Source organism: Lontra canadensis, unplaced genomic scaffold (assembly GCF_010015895.1).
Source record: "Lontra canadensis isolate GAN:19392208 unplaced genomic scaffold, GSC_riverotter_1.0 scaffold43, whole genome shotgun sequence".
In the NCBI taxonomy this organism is placed as follows: Eukaryota; Metazoa; Chordata; class Mammalia; order Carnivora; family Mustelidae; genus Lontra; species Lontra canadensis.
This window is the reverse complement of record NW_022631037.1, coordinates 15,868,290-15,888,702: the sequence shown is the minus strand read 5'-3', so window position 1 is coordinate 15,888,702 and position 20,413 is coordinate 15,868,290. Positions and strand designations below refer to the sequence as shown.

The window sequence follows — 20,413 nt, the reverse complement described above, 5'->3', positions numbered from 1 at the left end:
AAAAAACACACATGCTAGAGAATCTCTTGTATCACTTGAGAAGGAACAAAGTTATTTTCACACCTTCTGGCTGTTGACAATTTTACAACTACTATTCAAACTTCAGGAAGGATGCTGGATAAACTTGTAAGCATTGCCCTATCTGCTTTTCTCTTTCCCTATCTCCCACACCCACATTTTTTTTTTTCAAGATTCTATTTTTAAGTAATCTCCATACCCAACATGGGGCTCCAACTCACAGCCCCAAGATCAAGAGTTGCATGCTCTACCGACTGATCCAGCCAGGCACCCCTCAATTCCTTTTTTTTTTTTTTTTAAAGATTTTTATTTATTTATTTGACAGACAGAGATCACAAGTAGGCAGAGAGAGAGGAGGAAGCAGACTCCCCGCTGAGCAAAGAGCCCAATGCGGGACTCGATCCCAGAACCCTGAGATCATGACCTGAGCGGAAGGCAGAGGGTTTAACCCACTGAGCCACCCAGGTGCCCCACCCTCTATTCCTTTTTAAAGTTTCAGTTCAGGGTGCTTGGGTGGCTCAGTGGTTGGGTGACTTCCTTTGGCTAAGGCATGATCTTGGAGTCCCAGGAATGAGTCCCACCTGGGGCTCCCTGATCAGCGGGGAGACTGCTTCTCCCTCTGACCCTCCCTCCTCTCACATTCTCTCTCTCTCTCACTCTCTCTCTCAAATAAATAAATAAAATCTTAAAAAAAATAAGTTTCAGTTCATACAGCTGGGTATTTCAAAGATCAAATTTTGCATATTGCCCGTGCCTTTTAAAAACCTATGCATAAGTCAAGGAGGAGATAAGATAGCTCTAGAACCCAGAATGTACTAACTGGCCTATCACCTGCCAGCAGGTCTAAAAGTCTAAAAAACTCTCTTCCCTTGGTTAAATAGGTTAAGTGTATCTCAAAGGAGATGGGAATAGGTTGTTGGTGGGTCACAGACAATGGGGGCTGGAGGGAAAGATGATAAAGGGAGTTGAAATAGGAGTTAGAACATATCTCTGACAATTCTACCCCTGCTGGAAAGAACTGTTTTTGATATTAAGTACAGTGGCCCCTATGTGTAGGGGACACCACCCAAGATCCCCAGTGGGTGCCTGAAACCGTTAATACTATCTAACTATTTATAGTATATTTTGTTCTACACACACATACCTATGATGAAATTTAATTTAAAAAAATTACATACAGTAAGAGATTAACATTAATAATAGAACAGAATAATTATAACAATATGTTACAATAAAAGTCACGCGAATGTGGTCTTTCTCTCTCAATATCTTATTGTACCATACTCACCCTTCTTGTGAGGATGTGAGAGGACACAATGCCTAGGTGAGGGGATGGAGTGAGGAGAATAGCGTAGGCTGCTACTAGCCTTCTGACATCATCAGGGGGAGGATCATGTTTCAGATCCGCAGTTGACCGTGGGTAACTGAGATCTCAGAAGGCAAAATGACAGAGAACGGGGAGCAGGGACTGCTCTGTGTTTTAATGCTTCAAGAGGACAATCATCACATCCTTTCAACTGGGAACAAAGCTCCAACTGGCCATGCTTTCCCTCCATGGATGCCTCAGTCATGACTCCAACCTTAGGACCTCATGATAACCATGGAGTGTATAAACCACACTGGTGATGTCAGTCTCTTCTGGGGTACAAGACTTATGGTAGGGGGCGCCTGGGTGGCTCAGTGGGTTAAGGCCTCTGCCTTTGGCTCAGGTCATGATCCCAGGGTCCTGGGATGGAGCCCTGCATCAGGCTCTCTGCTCCGCGGCGAGCCTGCTTCCTCCTCTCTCTCTCTGCCTGCCTCTCTCTGCCTACTTGTGATCTCTGTCTGTCAAATGAATAAATAAAATCTTTTAAAAAAATTAAATAAATAAATAAAAATAATTAAAAAAAAAAAAGACTTATGGTAGGCCTTTCTGGCTAGACCGTGTGGTTAAGATCTGAGGTAATCAGAGTTACACACCAAGCTATTAAGAGCGGCTGCCTCTGGAAGGAGAGAGAGTGTGAGAGACGAAGGAACTGACTTTATGTGTACTTCTGTATTGCTTGATATTTTTTTCTCATCTAAGTATACTTTTTTTTACCTCATAAAAAATCTCAGACTCATAAGGAGGGAAACTGAATACTCAAAGCAACAACAATTTCAGAGGTATAGCATTCCTGTCGTGTTTGAGGATGATTAACACTGTCATGCTATTTTTAGCAGTCATTCCCTGCAACTTTTCCCCAGTGCCCAACAGCACAAGTCACCCACGGACACTTCCGTTTTTGGCATCCTGGCTGCTATAGGTGTCTCATAAACTGTTAGTATTTCAAGGAAGGAGAATGGTCTTCGATTATAGTATTTCACACACACACAAATTCCCTCCAGCCCTCTGATACCATTTGGAGATCGTCAATCCTGGTATTAACTCCAGAAGCCATTTCCTTCCGCTCCTGTGGTGTCTCAGGACAGGGATAGAGTGAGGCCCGGAACCTGGAACATACAGACACAGCCCAGTGAAAAACGAAGTTTCTTTCTTTTTTTTTTTTTTAAGATTTTATTTATTTATTTGACAGACAGAGATCACAAGTAGGCAGAGAGGCAGGCAGAGAGATGGGGAAACAGGCTCTCCACTGAGCAGAGAGCCCGAAGTGGGGCTCGATCCCAGCATCCTGGGATCATGACCTGAGCTGAAGGCAGAGGCTTTAACCCACTAACCCACTCAGGCACCCCGAAAACTTAAGTTTCTTAACCTGTCCAATTTAAATAACCTCAGAAAGCAATCTCAGTGTACTAGAAGGACCAATACAGAATTAGCTCAGACTGGCGCACTGATCATTAATAAATCCTAAGTGTCCTATAGATAGAGCAAGAACATCTGAACTACCCTTACATTCTCTGCAGCTACTGAATTCCCTTAAAGTGTTAAAAACTCAGTGGTGAGGGGCGCCTGGGTGGCTCAGGGGGTTAAGCCTCTGGCTTCAGCTCAGGTCATGATCTCAGGGTCCCGGGATCGAGCCCCGCATCGGGCTCTCTGCTCAGCAGGGAGCCTGCTTCCTCCTCTCTCTCTGCCTGCCTCTCTGCCTACTTGTGATCTCTGTCAAATAAATAAATAAAATCTTTAAAAAAATAAAAATAAATAAAAACTCAGTAGTGCAAATCATATTGTAAATTATTAGAAAAAGGTGGCAAGGAAAAGAGATCCTATGGGTAGAATTTCAGAAAAGTGTGAGGGCACAGTGCCTATATAGCACACTACTGGGTACACAAACCCATTGTCCTAAAACAATGTAACATTTGTAAACCATGAGTCCTAAATACATTTTTTCAAAGAAAGGAAATTGTGGTTTTGACAGTACTTTTAAAAATGAACTTAGGTCATTTCTAATTGTTTAAAATAGTCCTAATATAATTAAAAGATACTTGCACTGTGTCAGTAGACTAAAAGGGTTATTGTTTCACTCTTCTATATTCCATGGCTTAATAGGCAGCCTGGCTGCACCCTCTGGGAGGCACATTTCTCTTACCCTTCGCAGATTTTCTTGACTCTGTTTTTCAGCTGATCGCCTTGGAAGAAGATGATGAATACGGACTTGTGCACGTGGTCACCCTGGGCCCCAAACCCAAAACAAAGAATTCAGATTTCTGGCCTGGAAGAAAATTTCTTAAATACCCTACTTGGTGCTACAGGAACAATGGGAGTCCTTGAAGGATATGGCAACCCTGCACTTTTTAAGCTCTGTTACTAGAACATTTGCCCTGTGGTCTCCCATTCACACAAAAAACCCTTCTGTATTTGTTTTTAAACTCAACCATGAGCTGAAATACAGATGCTAACATGATTCTCCTTGTAGCACCATATAGCCCTTTTTACTAATTCAACCTCAGACCCTACAATGCCTGAGTAAGGAGGGAGGAGAGGAAAGGAAGCCATTCCTGTTTGTTCCACGCTTATAAGTTCCCAGATAAAGGGGACTGAGGAACCATAAGGAGGTGAGGGTTGGGGAAGAATGCTGATATAGAATCTCATGCTTCATGCTACGTTTGATCTAAGGGCCAGGGAGGAGGGCCATCTACTACAAATACCAAGTTCACACGTGGAGTCTGACACAAGGACTGCAGGGCAAGGTCAGAAAATTAAGCATAACTGGGTGTTAACCAGTATTGTCTCTGGTTGCCTGTATTTTCTCATATTCCCAGAGTTCTTATAATAAAAAACAAACAGGCTTTAGAAGGATAAAAGGAGATGAGGATTGAAGAAAATGAGGCAAAGAGTCTTAAATCCCTAAGTTCTCCAGGATGGAAAATAAACTGGAGCATGTGCCTTGTGTAGCCGCTCTGCTGTAGCTATCCAGACCCCTTTCCTCAACTTGTTGATAAAATAATCTTTCTGTTGCCCAGAAATTTGTCCAAGTATTCCCGAGAACAGCTCCACATTAGGAGTCAATACAAACTGCAATGTCTCCACAACGTGAGGACAGCCTGCGGGGAGTCTGCCCAGCTCTGCTCCTCTGGGAGCTCCCTGAACCCTAAGTGTCACCACTCTCCTGTTCAGGAGGATAAAAGGATAAAAGCCTCAGGTGCTCAGACCATTTCAGCTGCATGACCCACTCATTATGAGAAGTCTCACAATCCAATCTCTCTTTGTGGAGAGCAAAGGATACTTATTTTAGAAAATCCAAAGGATAACTTTCAACAGAAAAAGCCCAGGCTTCCAAATAATACCAATATAAAAGCATAGTAAATTTTTTTGCAGAACATTTCACCTTCCTTGCTTGGGCACTTTGAAATCAGGATTCACCATACTTAGTATATGTTGATGTTAAGAGCTCTGCCCCATTATGTCAAATGCCAAGATGTTCAGCCATTCCTACTTTGCAAAGCACGAGGTAGAGAAGATCCTCTGATCTTGCACAATGTATTAGTTTTAAACGAAGTTTCTAAATCTCCCAACAAACAAGTAGACAAAAAACCTTACCAAGTAAAACTTTCATCAACTTAAAGGTCATAGTTGAGGAGGAACTCTCTCCTCTCCTTACACATTGAACTGGAACTGGAATTGGAAACTTGGAACTGGAAAATTCAGATGTCACACTCTGAATTTTCATAGAAAGTTAATTAATTTTCTCTTGGCCTCTGATAAGTAACAGAAAGTATATAAAGCTGAAGTTTAAAATAAGGGGAGAAAATATACTTATAGTCCAAATAATACTGACACAGGTGAGGCTCGAAATGTCTATGCATCTGTCAGTACACATCATCGGCACATAAAGGACGGAAGTTAAGAGGAAAAGAACAATACTTCCTATTTGCAGATCGGGGCAGGGGGAAACTTAAGGGATCCTCTGTGGGAGGGCCAGACTCAGGGGGTACCATGCAGGGTTACTGCTCTGAGCTCCCTTTTACAAGACCTATGCCACGGGACACAATTTCCTTGTCTTACAGTCACAGGATCCTCCAGGGGGTTCTCGATTTCAGCCTGTCGCAGGAACACATTCCCCCGGCACACCCGCCAAAGCATGCGCTCAAAAGTAGGGATGCGCTCCCGGTTAATCACACCAGCCACGAAGCTGTGGGAAGAAGAGCCAGATGGGGAACTCTACTCCACGCCATGGGTTGGGAGGCTTTAAGACAAAGAAGGGAATTGAGGGGAGAGGCGCAAACATGACAAACACACAGCTATGCAATGTTATGTCAAAAGGGCTCCCAAAGTCTTCTTCCCAGAACCAGGAGAGGGTTGATGGAACAGCTCAGGAACTGAATCCAAAGTGACACAGGAACGTCTCAAGAAGTTCAGAAGAGAATGCATCCTGGAAACAATTGAATGCCCAGCCTCACTACTCTTTTGACAGCAAAAATGAATGTGACCCCGAGTTATGGAGGTTTGAAGCACGACTTACCCAAGTCTTAAAGGTGTGCCTCTTCCCATCTCACTTGGCTCCAGGAGGGACGAGGACTCTTCCAGCAAGTCTGGATCCGCCATCTGCTGATGATGCAATTCAGCCTGAATTCACAAATCAATTAATATCTAATGAAAATAGTTAGTGGCATGCAGGGAACGAGGAACCAGGAGATAAGTTCAGAAAATAAAGACGGAAAAGAAAGAAACCACCAAAAGAGACGACATACCCACAAAAACAATAAGGGAAGAAAACAAAGGAAAGAAACAAGAGGAAAAGAAAGCTTAAATGCCCCAGTAAAGCATCTGGGGAAATGGTTTTTCAAACAAGGAATAAAGGAAAAAAACATTAAATAATGGTGACGATGTATAAATCTGTTATTTGGTGGAAACCATTTTTTTCTGTGTTTCCCTGAACGAGCCATGAAAGTATCAGGAAATATGTGTGCATATGGATGGAAGCTGAGATGTTTCTGTTTTTAGCAGAACCAAAGCAACTGTGAAGATACTTGCAACATCAAATTTCCAGGCAGCTACAGACTAGAATTTTCCCTGGGTGGGAATGTGAAAGATGGAGACTCTCCTTCCAAGGAAGAAAGCAAGGCACAGCCACCGCCCCAAGCACAGTGGGATCAGGAGAAAGGCAGAAGGGGCATTTCCACATGTCTGGGTTTCCATGTTCTTCAAAATTCAGTACATGAGAGCTTTCAACATGGCCACCATATAAAATGCCCCAAGCCATGGGATTTAAAGAGTATTTCTTGGGACGCCTGGATGGCTCAGTATTAAGCCGCTGCCTTTGGCTCAGGTCATGATCCCAGGGTCCTGGGATGGAGTTCCGCATCAGACTCCTTGCTCGGCAGGGAGCCTGCTTCTCTCTCCACCTCTGCCTGCTTGTGAGTGTTCTCGCTCTCTCTCTCTCTCTCTCTCTGACAAATAAATAAATAAATAAAATCGTACAAAAAAAAAAAAAGTAAATCATATTAAAAAAAATAAAGAGTATTTCTTTCTCCACAAGCACAATAGATGCGCAGGCCTAGGCCTCCACTGTATCAACAGAAGGAAGAAAAGGTGAAAACTTCTCTGAGTGGCCTAGTTTCTGACCGGGAATCTAAGAATCTTAAAAAGGTGATGTTTGGCTATACAGCTTAAGTGTCACTGAGAACAAAGTGGAAGCCAATAATCTTAATCAAGTGAAGATAATGTAGCCGATAATAAGCCAATATAGAGCATGTACGCTAGTTTAATTGTTCAGATTTAAAATGATTTCCACCATGACAGTTTATACAATGAAATGAAGGAGAGGGACCTTCTCAGATGGAGATCTATACTTCCTAGATGCTCTCTACCCAACGCATCCTACCACCTTTTATTCTTACCAAAAAGGAGAAGCTGCTCTAAAAAATAAAGGCCAATCAACGTCTCTATCACTTGATCTCCCCAACTTTAATATCCACACACTGCTTGCTTGACCAAAGACTAGAAATCAGCCATAATAATCTCCCTTTTCAAAAGCAAAACTAAACAAAAAAAATAGAATTTTTCTCTATCATTTTCATCCCAAACATCAATTCAACTCCCTTCTTGTTAACCCTGTGATCAAAAAATGTGACGGGGTGGGGCGTCTATGCGGCTCAATTGTTAAGTGTCTGCTTTCAGCTCAGGTCATGTCCCAGGATCCTGGGATGGATCCCCACATCAGGCTCCCTGCTTGACAGGGTGGGGTGGGGGGACTGCTTCTCCCTCTCCCACTCCCCCTGCTTGTGCTCCCTCTCTCGCTGTGTCTCCCTGTATCAAATGAATGAATAAAATCTTAGAAAAACAAACAAACAAACAAACAAAAAACCTTAAAAAATGTCACAAGGGAATCTCACCTGATAAGTGACAGGACCATAAAGGTAAAGCCAAGGGGTTGGGGGGAGGACTTTAGGATTGTGTAAAAACCTACAGATATAAACCAAATGATAAGGCTGAAAGCCTAAAAAAAAAAATAAAGAAATTTTTGGGGAAGTGAATTCTAAAAGTTGATGCAGGATCAACATTCAACCCTCCTTTCACTCCCTGACCCCCCGAAAAAAAAAAAAAAAAAAAAAAAAAAAAAAGGAAGGGCAGGCACTGAGTACATCAGAGGGCAGACAGATACTGTCCTCAGATGTTGAAAAAGTTTAAGATGAGATAATGCGGGCAACAGGTTTCCATTTCCTATCAAATGGAAGTTTAGCTTTCTTGTTTCTACTTAATATCAAATCAGCTGATTGCAAGCCACAGGTAACTCATTTTAAGGATCTAGATGACTACCTCATTTCAACTTGTTCTAGGGATGTCCCTTGGCAAAAACCAGTGAAACTGACTGCTACCCGCAAGACTTCTGCCTACTTCCTGCCATGGTTCATAAGACCTGGTTTCAGTAAATCCAAAAGATCAGGCACAGCGCAAGCCTATGTGCTGTACAGGGGACAACTGCTTTCACTACTTGCTACTTAAGAATCCTAAATCTTATGGGGCGCCTGAGTGGCTCAGCAGGTTAAGCTTCTGCCTTCGGCTCAGGTCATGATCTCAGGGTCCTGGGATCGAGCCCCGTATCAGGCTCTCTGCTCAGCGGGCCTCTCTGCCCACTTGTGATCTCTTTCTCCCTGTCAAATAAATAAAATCTTAAAAAAAAAAAAAAAATCCTAAACCTTAGAGAGGAAAGTCAAACATTTTTAAATAAAATAATTGTGCCTCATGGGGAACTAGGAGGACCAGAACTGCTCACTGAGGGCCTTTAAGACGATCTCTAAAACTGCATCGTGGGGTATCTGAATCCTATTCTGGGTTCCTAATAACAATAACAACACTGCCGATGTGTGTCTGAATTACTTGCTATGCTCTCCGGTTCACCTTTGCCCCAGTCAGAACACGAAAACCATGCCCTGAAAGAGGAAGTGGCAGAATCTCAGCGGCGTCCTGTCCACAGCGCGTCCGGTTCAAGCTGCATTAATTAACGAGAGTAAACGCTTTTACTTCCAGCTACACTGCGAGAGAAACCACATTTCCTCACTGAAGGTATTCACCCAAGCCCCAGAGGAGATGGCAGATGAAAGAAAAGTAAAGTAAAGCAGATGGATGGAAGACGCAGAAGGAAAGGAAGGCAGGGAGACCTGCATGCCATTAACCATTACTTTTCCAGTCTTCTTTACACTCTCATATGTTAGGGTGCTTATGGTAAAAGATGCAGAGAACGCTCTCCAGCTCTTACAGTTGTTCATAAGCAAGAAGACTGAGAAAAGGATAATCAATAACAAGTCATTTTAAATGCTCTGGATAAGAAATGGCTAAGTTGAATTTGTAATCATCTTAAATCATAAGAATGCTCAATTTATGTTTACTCTTCCCCTTCCAGACATCTTGCCAATCATGACTGCTATGCCTAAAGATGGAAAGAACCACTTCCTGATTTAGCCATTTTTTGGTAACTCATTATTATAAATTACTGATCATGTTCACCAAATTTTATAAAAAAAAAAAAAGGGGGGGGTTAAACTGGTCGTGTTTTAGGCCATTTGCAAACATTATAATCTCAGGCATGGAAGACAATCTTGTGAAAAAAATTACATTTCCGAGATTTGAGGGTGGCAAGTTTCTTTATCTTTCGCATTATTTAAAGTGTGCGCTCACGTGCACAGATGCACTTCCTCTGTGACGTCTCATTTCCTGTCAAGGCAGTGACACCTGATGCTGCTGTCTGACAACAGTAGGGCAAGGGCCATTGAAAGGGACCTGGCTGAGCCTCTGAGCTAGTGACACGCCTCTGCAAGGCATGGACTCTGCACTCAAGAAGAAAGGCAGAGTAGCTGTTGCCAGAAGACTCCCCACACTATGGTGAGGGTGCTAGGAACAAGAGAAACTGATGACAAAAGCAGCCAAAGAATCTCTCACAGCCAAGGCCTCATGCTCAAAAGTACTTCAAGGTTATTACCCACCCCCCACCCTGGGGTGCCTGAGTGGCTCAGTCAGTTGGATACCTGCCTTTGGCTCAGGTCATGATCCCAGAGTCCTGGGATCAAGCCCCACATCAGGCTCCCTGCTCAGCAGGGAGTTCTGCTTCTCCCTCTGCCTGGTGCTCCCCATGCTTGTGCTCTCTCTCTCTCTCTCACTCTCATTCTATCTCAAATTAAAAAATCTTAAAAAAAAAAGGTTATTCCCTGCCCCCCACCAAAAAGTGTTTCATGTAAGGGGGAAACAACACACTATGGATCGGGCATGAAGGTCATGAAGACTTCTAGAGTACCTCCTAAGCATGGGTGTTTCATGTTGCGATTTATTAATCACAAAGCAAATTCCTAAATCCAGAACGTGCGATTTTAAAACTGTGATCATGTTTCCAAGTGATTTCTCTTATTTTGTTTTTAGTATCTTGTTTTTAATAACATTAACAATTCAAGTAACTATTGCCTGTAAGGGAATCCACTTGTCAGTGTTTATTCAGATTTTCTCTCAGAATGAACTAGACAAGGAAACCTATTCCATTCCTTAAACTCAGGAGGTTATGAAAGATATGTGCATACATTTCAGCAACAACCCAGCAATAAACTAAGACTGTATCAAAAGGGGAAGGGGGGGGTAGGGCAAAAGAATTAAGCCCCAAATGATGCTCAAAGTACCTGAGCTTTGACTCTGAGGCCAGCTGAAAATGGACCTGTGGGCAGCTTGGACAGCTTTAGAAGAGCACACGTCTGGGAGCATATGGAGGTACTGTGTTCTGGCATGTTTCCTGATATGACTCAGTGATGCATTCCGTGAGCACAGGGACCATATCTTACTCATCTTGTGACTCACGAAGAGTAGGTGCTCATTAAAGCTCAGTGAGTTAATGAATATAAATACAGTAACAGGTCAGGTAGTGAGCAACTGGAATTCCAGATTATTTGTTCATTAAAGCCACATGGCAAAAGTGGCCATGCCTGTTGCAAAAGACCTGAAACACTTGGAAAGAGTTCATCACACTGTCCCACACCCTCTAATGCAATGAGATACCGAGTCCTAGTGAAAGAAGTTTCTGTCAGTCTCAAAATTCTCCACGCAGTCTGCAAGCTGAATATTCACACCAAACCTCTCTGGGTACATAGCCAGATTCTTGGGATGATCATGCAATTAAATTCATCTGAGCTTTTCCCTGTTCCCTTGCCCCAACGGATTTTTTTTTTTAATTAGCGTAGCTTCACTGAATCAGTTCTTAGTTACTGAGGAATGTGTCACATCTTCAGCTAACTTTCTGGAGCCCAGCGGTTCACAAACTAGTGTGCCTCAGAGTCACCTTGTGGAAACAGATTGCTGGGCCCCACCCGCAGAGTTTCTGATTCCGAGTCTGGAGTGAGGATTAGTAATGTGCATTCTCACAAATTCCCGGATGAGGCTCACACTGCTGGTTACAGAGCCCGTGCTCCAGTCTAGAGGGCTAGAGAGTTGGTCTTTCCCTAAAAGACAGATATTAAAAGTAGAACTGAGAATACGTCACATGGGGCGCCTGGGTGGCTCTGTGGGTTAAGCTTCTGCCTTCAGCTCAGGTCGTGATCCCAGGATCTTGGGATGGAGTCTCACATCGGGCTCCCTGTTCAGCGGGGAGCCTGCTTCTCCCTCTCCCCACTGCTCGTGCATGCTCGCTCTCTCTCTCTCTCTCTCGCTCTTTTTTAAAAAATTTTTTTTTATTTTAAAGATTTTATTTATTTATTTGACAGAGAGAGATCACAAGTAGATGGAGAGGCAGGCAGAGAGAGAGAGAGAGGAAGCACGCTCCCCGCCGAGCAGAGAGCCCGATGCAGGACTCTATCCCAGGACTCTGAGATCATGACCCGAGCCGAAGACAGTGGCCCAACCCACTGAGCCACCCAGGCGCCCCATCTCTCTCTCTCGCTCTTAAATAAATAAGTAAAATCTCTAAAAAGAGAGAGAGACTACATCATGTGCTAACTAAAACGGGCCTTCTATTTTTAAAAAGCTTTGCCAAGTTTGTCGTCGTTGTTGAGCAAAGGACATGAAGAATTTTATGGAAGGCACACTGAACAGTGGCTGGACCAACAGCTGAAGTGTCTGATATTACTAATCTGGTGCCCAAGACACCTGACCATAAAAAAGAGAGTTACCAATATCTTGGGCCACCCATAAAGCAAGTCCAGGCTGAAAGTCCTCTCCAGGTGTAATTAGAAGGAAGCCTTCCTTTTAAAAAACCTACATTTTTAATGCAGGAACTGATTTACATTTTTCCCTATAAAGTAGTGCAATTGAGTTTCTGTGAAAATCCAGGAACTTCAAAACAGGCATCCTTCCAGTATTTCCATACAACATAAAGAAAAACTCTTGAAAAATTAAAATGTGATATGTGCTAGGTGGATAGTTACAAATGTGCTCATGACTGATAAGCAAACATAGAGAATAAAATAAAAATAAAAACTTGATGATAAAAAGTTCAGAGGTTAAAACTTCATTATAGTTTCATGTAGGACCGAATGTTTCTTGTTGCTTTAACTTTTACCTTAACCCTTTACTTACCTTAAAATATAATGTAAAAATTTCAACTATGTATATACAACTACTTTAGGGTTCCTTTCCCCAGCTCAGGATGAAAAACTGCAGAAAATGCAAAAATATACAAAACCATGACTGGCTGTGTACTGAATGAAAAATGGAACATAATCTGATATTTCTTCAACTAAAACGGTGTAAAAATGGTATTGCTTTCAAACTAGCAAATTAAAATAATTTCTGGAATAACAACATGGCCCACTTGTGCGGGTGTGTTATCAGCTGCTCAAATACTAAAAGAAACAATAGTCTGACCTCATCAAAAAACTGCTGAGTTTTGCGAAGTATAAATTTTAATTCAGTCAGTTCCAGGAAATTTCTCTTCAGAGCTTCCTGGTTTGTGTTGATTTCCTTCAGTTCATTTTCAATCTTCTCAAAATTGGCCTACAGGAAAAAAAAATCAAACTATTAACTTACAATAAGCTCGATATGCTTGTTCTGAAAGACAGATGAATTCATCCATCCCATAGAATTCTTGCAACCCTCATGGTTCAAACATATTTTATATCTACCCAGCAAATATGTGATTTTGCCAGGCAATTTTCTCGATGAAAATTTTTTGCTTAGCATCTTCTATCTTTATCTATAGGTTCTATTACACACTTGGTCGAATTTCTCAGGGGACTTTGGATGGATAAAATAAATATGGAAAAGTCTACTGCTGGGGCGCCTCGGTGGCTCAGTTGGTTGAGTGACTGCTTTTGGCTGGGATGGAGTCCCATATCGGGCTTCCTCTGCTTTGCAGGGAGGCTACTTCTCCCTCTCCCTCTGCCTGTCACTCCCCCTGCTTGTTCTCTCTCTGTCAAGTAAATAAATAAAATCTTAAAAAAAAAAGTCTACTGCTTATTCATTTAGTCTATGAGATTAATAAATTGGTAGGTAAGTTGACATTAATCCAATAAGGTTTCAGTAAGGCGACAAATGTTTATTTGGTAGCATGCGATATTGTTCAAGAGAGTGCTCTATAATAAGTCTCCACAAGAAACTCACAAGCAAGAGACAATGTGGACAATGGCAGCAAGAATTCCTCTATTCTCCATTCACACGGGAAAATAATTTCTGCATTTAAGTAGAAAGAAACACATCTGGCTTCCTTAGAATTGTTTACCTCTAAGTCAATCATGTCCCGGGGGAAGGGCACCTCTGGGTTTTCACCAGTGTCCATAATTGGGATATTAGCTTTTCTTATCTCTTTCTCAACAAATCCTAAAACGACAGAATCAAAACATTCATGTATAACATAGGCCTGGAATTGCCAATATTTGAGGAAAAAACTAAGAGCAAAAATCTGGCTAAAAAGAGCTTTGTTCTATAAAGATACTTTCATAGAAAGAAGCACAACATGTAAATTCTTTTTCCTCCACATTCCTTTTCTTTCATTGCACGCTCTCTAAATCACAGACTCCCCAGGGGGCGCCTGGGTGGCTCAGTGGATTAAAGCCTCTGCCTTCAGCTCAGATCATGGTCTCAGGGTCCTGGGATTGAGCCCCAAACCGGGCTCTCTGCTCAGCAGGGAGCTTGCTTTCCCCACCCCCCTGCCTGCCTCTCTGTCTACTTGTGATCTCTGTCTGTCAAATAAATAAATAAAATCTTTAAATCACAGACACCCCAAAGAGGATTATCAACCCACAACCATCCTCTTTCTCTCTCGTGATCTTAAATGCTCATCTGCGTCAGTTCTCCCCCCTGTGCAACCAGTACTCCAGAGTACGATGGTTCAATTTGTAGATACTGCTATATAGCAGAGCTACAGAAAGGCACAATTCAATAGAATATTTGACATTTAGCATACTAGTGAGACAACTCCAGATCAACAGTTTCATAAAATATGAAAACAATAATTATCAGTTTTAACAGAACAAAAAAAAAACAAAAAGTGACATGGAGTAAGGACCCAAAATACCAGAAAAGTGTCAACCAGTGACATTTTTTTAGGGCAGAGACCAAATTCACCCCATCAGCTAGCTGAAAGCTGGCATAGGAGAGTAGCAAGATCATTGGTTTGGGAGCCAGAGAGAGCAATCGGGATTCAAATACTGATTCCAGCATAACTGGTTATGTTCTCCAGCAAGTCACTTAACCTCTCTGGTTTCCTCATTTATTTACTTGTTTATTTATTATTTATTTTTAAAGTAATCTCTACACCCAACGTGGGGCTCGAACTCATGACCCTGAGATCAAGAGTGAGATGTTCTACCAACCATGCCAGCCAGGTGCCCCAGCTTCCTCATTTATTAAATGAGGTTAACACCCACCTGAAGGATGAAATAAAGTCTATGAACACCCGAACTCTCAACAGGACTCTTAAGTGTGTTAGTTTCTTCCCTCATAGAAAGACTATATTGGGCACCTGGGTGGCTCAGTTGGTTTAGTGACAGCCTTCAGCTCAGGTCATGATCCCAGAGTCCTGGGATTGAGTCCTACATCTAGCTCCCTGCTCCATGGGGAGCCGCTTCTCCCTCTGACCTTCTCCCCTCTCATGCTCTCTCTCACTGTCTCTCTCACAAATAAATAAATAAAATCTTAAAAAAAAAAAAAAAAAGGCTATGTTGACATCTTAGATAGTGGGGCATCTCGATGGCTTAGTTGGTGGAGCATACAACTCTTGATTTCAGAGCTGTGGGTTTAAGCCCCATGCTGGATATAGAAATTGCTTAAAAATAAAATCTTTAGGGGGGCCTGGGTGGCTCAGTGAGTTAAAGCCTCTGCCTTCAGCTCAGGTCATGATCCCAGGGTCCTGGGATCGAGTGCTGCATCGGGCTCTCTGCTCAACAGGGAGCTTGCTTCCCTTCTTCTCTCTCTGCCTGCCTCTCTGTCTACTTGTAATCTCTGTCTTTCAAATAAATAAATAAAATTTAAAAAAAAAGATTTTTAAAATAAATAATTATTGGGGCACCTGGATGGCTCAGATCATTAAGCATCTGCCTTTGGCTCAGGTCATGATCTCCAGGTCCTGGGATCGAGCCCCATGATGGGTTCCCTGATCACCAGGAGTCTGCTTCTGCCTTTCCCTCTCCCTCTGCCTTTCCCTCTGCTGTGCTCTGTCTCTCTCTCTCTCTTTCTCTGTCTCTCACATATGTATAAAAATCTTTAAAAAAATAAAAAGTTATTTAATAAAATAAGATGGGGGTCTGTGCCCTGCCTCTCATAATTCTATAATGCAGTACTGGTATAAAAACCTTCCCCCCAAAAAAAAAAAAAAAAAATTATGTTCAGTTTTCAGCCCTGTCATCTCAAACAAGGTTTCCATTAAGCACCACCTACACCCAATACCATAAAATCTACTTATACACAAGAAATTCATCTTAATATCAGGATCGTAAGACTATTCTTCCTTCCTTTTTCTTCTGTAGTATTTTCTTCTTTCGTGAAGAGGACTAGTGTCTCTAGTTTAAGACAAATGACTCATTACAGGAATATAATATGGAACCAAAAATGCACATACGAAGCTTTCGATCCATTTCTTCGCATCTTCTAACTTCATTCACAAATTTCCGCTGGAAAACATTCACATCTGGATTTAACTGCAAAATAAGAACACAATACCACATATTTAAATGCTGCATCTATTTTCTGTTTCACAAGCAACACTCTGCAAAGCGAAAATCTAACATGCTGTGTCAGTGCATGATGCAACACTAACACAAATGGCCTACCGATCTACATAAATTGTTTTGGGGCCAATCACATCAACTGAAGGTACAAAACCCTCCTGCACCATAGCACCATATTACTAGAATGGAGGCAAATTAGAGAAAACAATACAGTACAAAATGGTCTTCCCAGGCCAAGGTCTCAGTCAGCTCCCACAACCAAAAATTTGAGCAATGGCTCTAATAGAAGCTCTGCCAGGTTTTCCTTCTCTTCATCCCCATCAGAAGACACAGAAGGCAAACTTCTCTTATTCTTCCAGGGTCTTCACTTCCTAGGGGACAAGCTGGTTTTTCATTCATACATCACAAGTAATTTTCAAAGCAATGTGACAGACATTCTGGGAAATACAACAAAAATAAAACTTCCTACTTACTAAGAAGCCTGCAGTCTAATAAAGAAAAAGGATGAAGACAACCAGTAAGATACCACGTGATAAATTCTTTTTTTTTTTTTTTTAAGATTTTATTTATTTATTTGACATCCTGAGATCACAAGTAGGCAGAGAGGTGGGGGGGTGGGGGGTGCGGCAGGGGGTAAGCAGGCTTCCTGCTGAGCAGGGAGCCCGATGCGGGGCTTGATCCCAGGACCCTGAGAGCATGACCTGAGCTGAAGGCAGAGTCTTAACCCACTGAACCACCCAGGTGTCCCCCATGTGATAAACTCTATAAAAGTAATACAGATAAGGGGCACCTGGGTGGCTCAGTCTGTTAAGGATCTGACTCTTGGTTTCGGGTCAGGTCGTGATCAGGTCAGGCTCTGCACTTAGCATGGAGTCTGCTTAAAATTCTCCCATTCCACGCCTCCTGGGTGGCTTGGTTAAGCATTTGCCTTTGGCTCAGGTCATGGTCTCAGCCTGGCATCGAGCCCTGTATCGAGCTCTGGGGGTAAGGGGTGGGTCTGCTTCTCCCTCTTCCTCTGCACCTTCCACCACTTGTGCTTCTCTCTCACTTTCTCTCTCTCTCTGTCTCAAATAAATAAATAAACCTTTAAATAAAAAAATAAAAAGAACAAAAAAAAAGATTTCTCACCCCCTTCCCTTTGCCCCTTCCCCCTGCACATGCACACACTCTCTCTAAAACAAATAAATCAAATTTTAAAATGAGCTTAGAAGTAATTTTAAAAAAATTTTTAAAAAAGCAATACAAATAATGAGCTATGGTTACTCACTCAACATTTATGGAGCACCAACTATGTGCTAGGCACTATAATAGGCACCAGTGTAGATACCAAAGAGTATGCCCGAGCTTTGAGGAGTTATCAGACCCATGGATGAGACAGACACAAACTAATAAATACAATTTGTTGTGATAAATACTATTTTTTAAAAAGTAAATATTGTCATTTTCTTATACATTTAAACATACACCTACCTACCTCATGACTAAGCATTCCACTACTAGGTATTTGCTTAAGAGAAATGAAGACATGTCTCCAGAGATTTGTACAAGAATGTTTACAGCAGCTCTAGCCACAGTAGCCCCAAACTGGCACTGTTCCAAATATCCAACAACAGGAGAACAGATAAAGAGATTGTGGTATATTCATGCAACAGAATACTACTCTGTAAGAAAAACAGAATCAACTATAGATACACATAAAAACAGACACATCTCAACACTAGCTGGAGTTAACAAAGTCAGACATAAGCCTTTGCAATGTATGATTCTATTTATATAAGTTCAAGAAAGGCAAAACTAATCTATGATGGTAGGAATCAAACTAGTGGAGAATGACCAGAAATAGGCAGAAAATACTTTTCTGGGCTGATGCAAATATTCTATATCTTGACTGGAGTGGTGTTTGCAGAGGTATAAAAATTTACCAAATCATCAGATTGTACTCTTAGGATCTATGCATCTCAGTGAATATAAATTTTACATCAAAAAAAAAAAAAAAAATGTGGTGGGGGGGAAGGAAAGAAAAGAAAAGGGAAAAAATGAAAGAACGAAAGAAAGAAATGAAAATATACAGGAATAACTATAAGAAAAAAATGAGTAAGTCAAAAAAATGTATAAAGGAAACACCTGAGGTGGGACTCTGGGAGATGAGGCAGAGTTCACCAAGCAGAAATAGGCAGAACGAAGCAGAAAGACTAAGACAAGTGACTCAGAGACATAAATAAATTGTATATTCAGAGAAGGGGAAGAATTTTTCCATAGGCAGAATGGAATCAAATAATCCCATTTCTTAGAAACACTTTTTAAAGATTTACTTTTTAAAATAATACTGTATATGCAGAATAAATTGTAAGAGGGATAGACTGATAAATGGAGAAACCAGTAAGGACATTATCAGTATTATATTAATATTAGAGAGAAGCTAAGGCAAAAAGCATTATTAGAGATTATAAGAATAACTATTAACAATTTCCAAGAAGATGTAATAATCCTAAACTTGGATGTCTCTAAGAAAATGTTTGTTTTCTTCACTGAGCAGGCAGTATCTTGGCCTTCCATTCATAAATTTCCACTTCAATAAACATGAAACTAAGGCGAAAGGAGCCACAAAAGACTCCTGATAACTCTACTGGTTTCATTATCTGTAGGCAAAGTTCAACTGCAACCAGTGTCAGGTAAGACGTTTCAAAATATCTGGGCAAGGCATCCTCAAAATATTTCCAACAGAAATTAACAGAACCACAAGGAGACAACTGACAATCTATGTAGTGGAAAATTTTGAATACAATTTTAAATTATTAATTCAAAAAGTCTACCAAATAATAAGGAGAGAATATGTGAACAACCTAATCAATGAGCTTAATCTAAAACATACATACACATATTTTTCTTATCCCAGTATCCAATAGTTCTCTAGGAATTCATTATGAAAATTGAGCACAAAATAGGTCATACAGCAAATTATCAGTAAAGAACTTTACTATACAGATAATGTTCTATGATAACGCAATTAAGTTAAAAATCAAAATCAGGGGCACCTGGGTGGCTTAGTGGGTTAAAGCCTCTGCCTTCGGTTCAGGTCATGATCCCAGGGTCCGGGGGTCGAGCCCCACACCGGGCTTTCGGCTCGGCAGGGAGCCTGCTTCCTCCCCTCTCTCTCTGCCTGCTTCTCTGCCTACTTGTGATCTGTCTGTCAAATAAATAAATAAAAATCTTAAAAAAAAAAATCAAAATCAAGGGGCACCTGGGTGGCTCAGTTGCTTAAGCATCCAACTGTTGGTTTCAGCTCAGCTCATGATCTCAGCATCATGAGATGGAGCCCCATCTGTCTCCTACTCAGTGGGGAGTCTGCTTGAAGATTCTCTCTCTCTGCCCCTTCCCCCACTAGCATAAACACACACTCTCTCTCCCAAATAAATAAATAAGTCCTTAAAAAAGAAAAAGAACTCAGTATAAAAAATACAACCTAGGGTGGCCTGGGTGGCACACTCAGTTGAGTGGCCAACTCTTGGTTTCAGCTCAGGTCACGATCTCAAGGATCATGAGATCAAGCCCCACATGGGGCTCTGCACTACTTAAAAGGACTCTCTCTTCTAGGGCACGGGGGTGGCTCAGTCGGTGGAGTGTCCAACTCTTGATTTCGGCTCAGGTTGTGATCTCAGGGTTGTGGGATCAAGCCCTACAATGGGCTCCACACTCAGTGCAGAGTCTGCTTGGGATTCTTTCTCTCCCTCTGCTCCTTTTCCCCACAAATACTCTCTCACTCTCTCTCTTTCTAAAATAAATAAATAAAGTCTTTTTTTTAAAAAAAGGCTTTCTCTCCCTCTCCCTCTGCCCCTACCCTCCTGGCTCTATACACAAACTCTCTCTCTCTAAATAGATTAATTAAAAAAAAAAAATACAACCTAAAGGACATATTTGGAAATTCTAAAATAGTACTGAATAATTCATGGCTCAAAGAAGAAATCATGGGGTGCCTGGGTGGCTCAGTCAGTTAAGTATCTGCTTTCCGCTCAGGTCATGATCCCGGGGTCCTGGGATTGAGATCACATTGGGCTCCCTGTTCAGTGGGGAGCCTGCTTCTCCCTCTCCTACTTCCCCTGCTTGTGTTCTCTTTCTCTCTGCCAAATAAATAAATAAAATCTTAAAAAATAAATAAATAAAAAGACAAATTAAACAAAATTTTGTTAGACTGAGGGAAGTAATAAATATAAGAATCTAAAAAGGCAACTATAGTGCTTGCTTTGGCAGCATGTATGCTAAAAAAAAAAAAAAAAAAAAAAAAAAGGAAATATAGTTGTTTTGTTGGCATCAATTATAAAAAAAAAAAAAAAAAAAAAAAAAAGGAAATATACAGAGATTAGCACAGCCCCTGCACAAGGATGGTACACAAAATCCTGAAGTG

The 20,413-nt window shown here is 41.5% G+C and overlaps 1 protein-coding gene across 5 annotated transcripts in view; it reads right to left on the bottom strand.

Annotated features, from left to right (window-relative positions):
- Positions 1 to 20,413, bottom strand: part of ATP6V0A1 (ATPase H+ transporting V0 subunit a1) — a 60,969-nt gene that overhangs the window by 28,371 nt on the left and 12,185 nt on the right. For 3 of the 5 annotated variants that reach the window (XM_032871675.1, XM_032871671.1, XM_032871672.1), the window contains exons 3-9: positions 15,903 to 15,981; positions 13,566 to 13,663; positions 12,713 to 12,841; positions 5,898 to 6,001; positions 5,441 to 5,567; positions 3,525 to 3,607; positions 2,397 to 2,490 (exon numbers count right to left, since the gene is read on the bottom strand). In XM_032871675.1, coding sequence (XP_032727566.1) covers positions 2,397 to 2,490; positions 3,525 to 3,607; positions 5,441 to 5,567; positions 5,898 to 6,001; positions 12,713 to 12,841; positions 13,566 to 13,663; positions 15,903 to 15,981 — 714 coding nt within the window. The remainder of the gene's footprint in view (positions 1 to 2,396; positions 2,491 to 3,524; positions 3,608 to 5,440; positions 5,568 to 5,897; positions 6,002 to 12,712; positions 12,842 to 13,565; positions 13,664 to 15,902; positions 15,982 to 20,413) is intronic. The other 2 variants (XM_032871673.1, XM_032871674.1) reach the window with 1 other exon arrangement.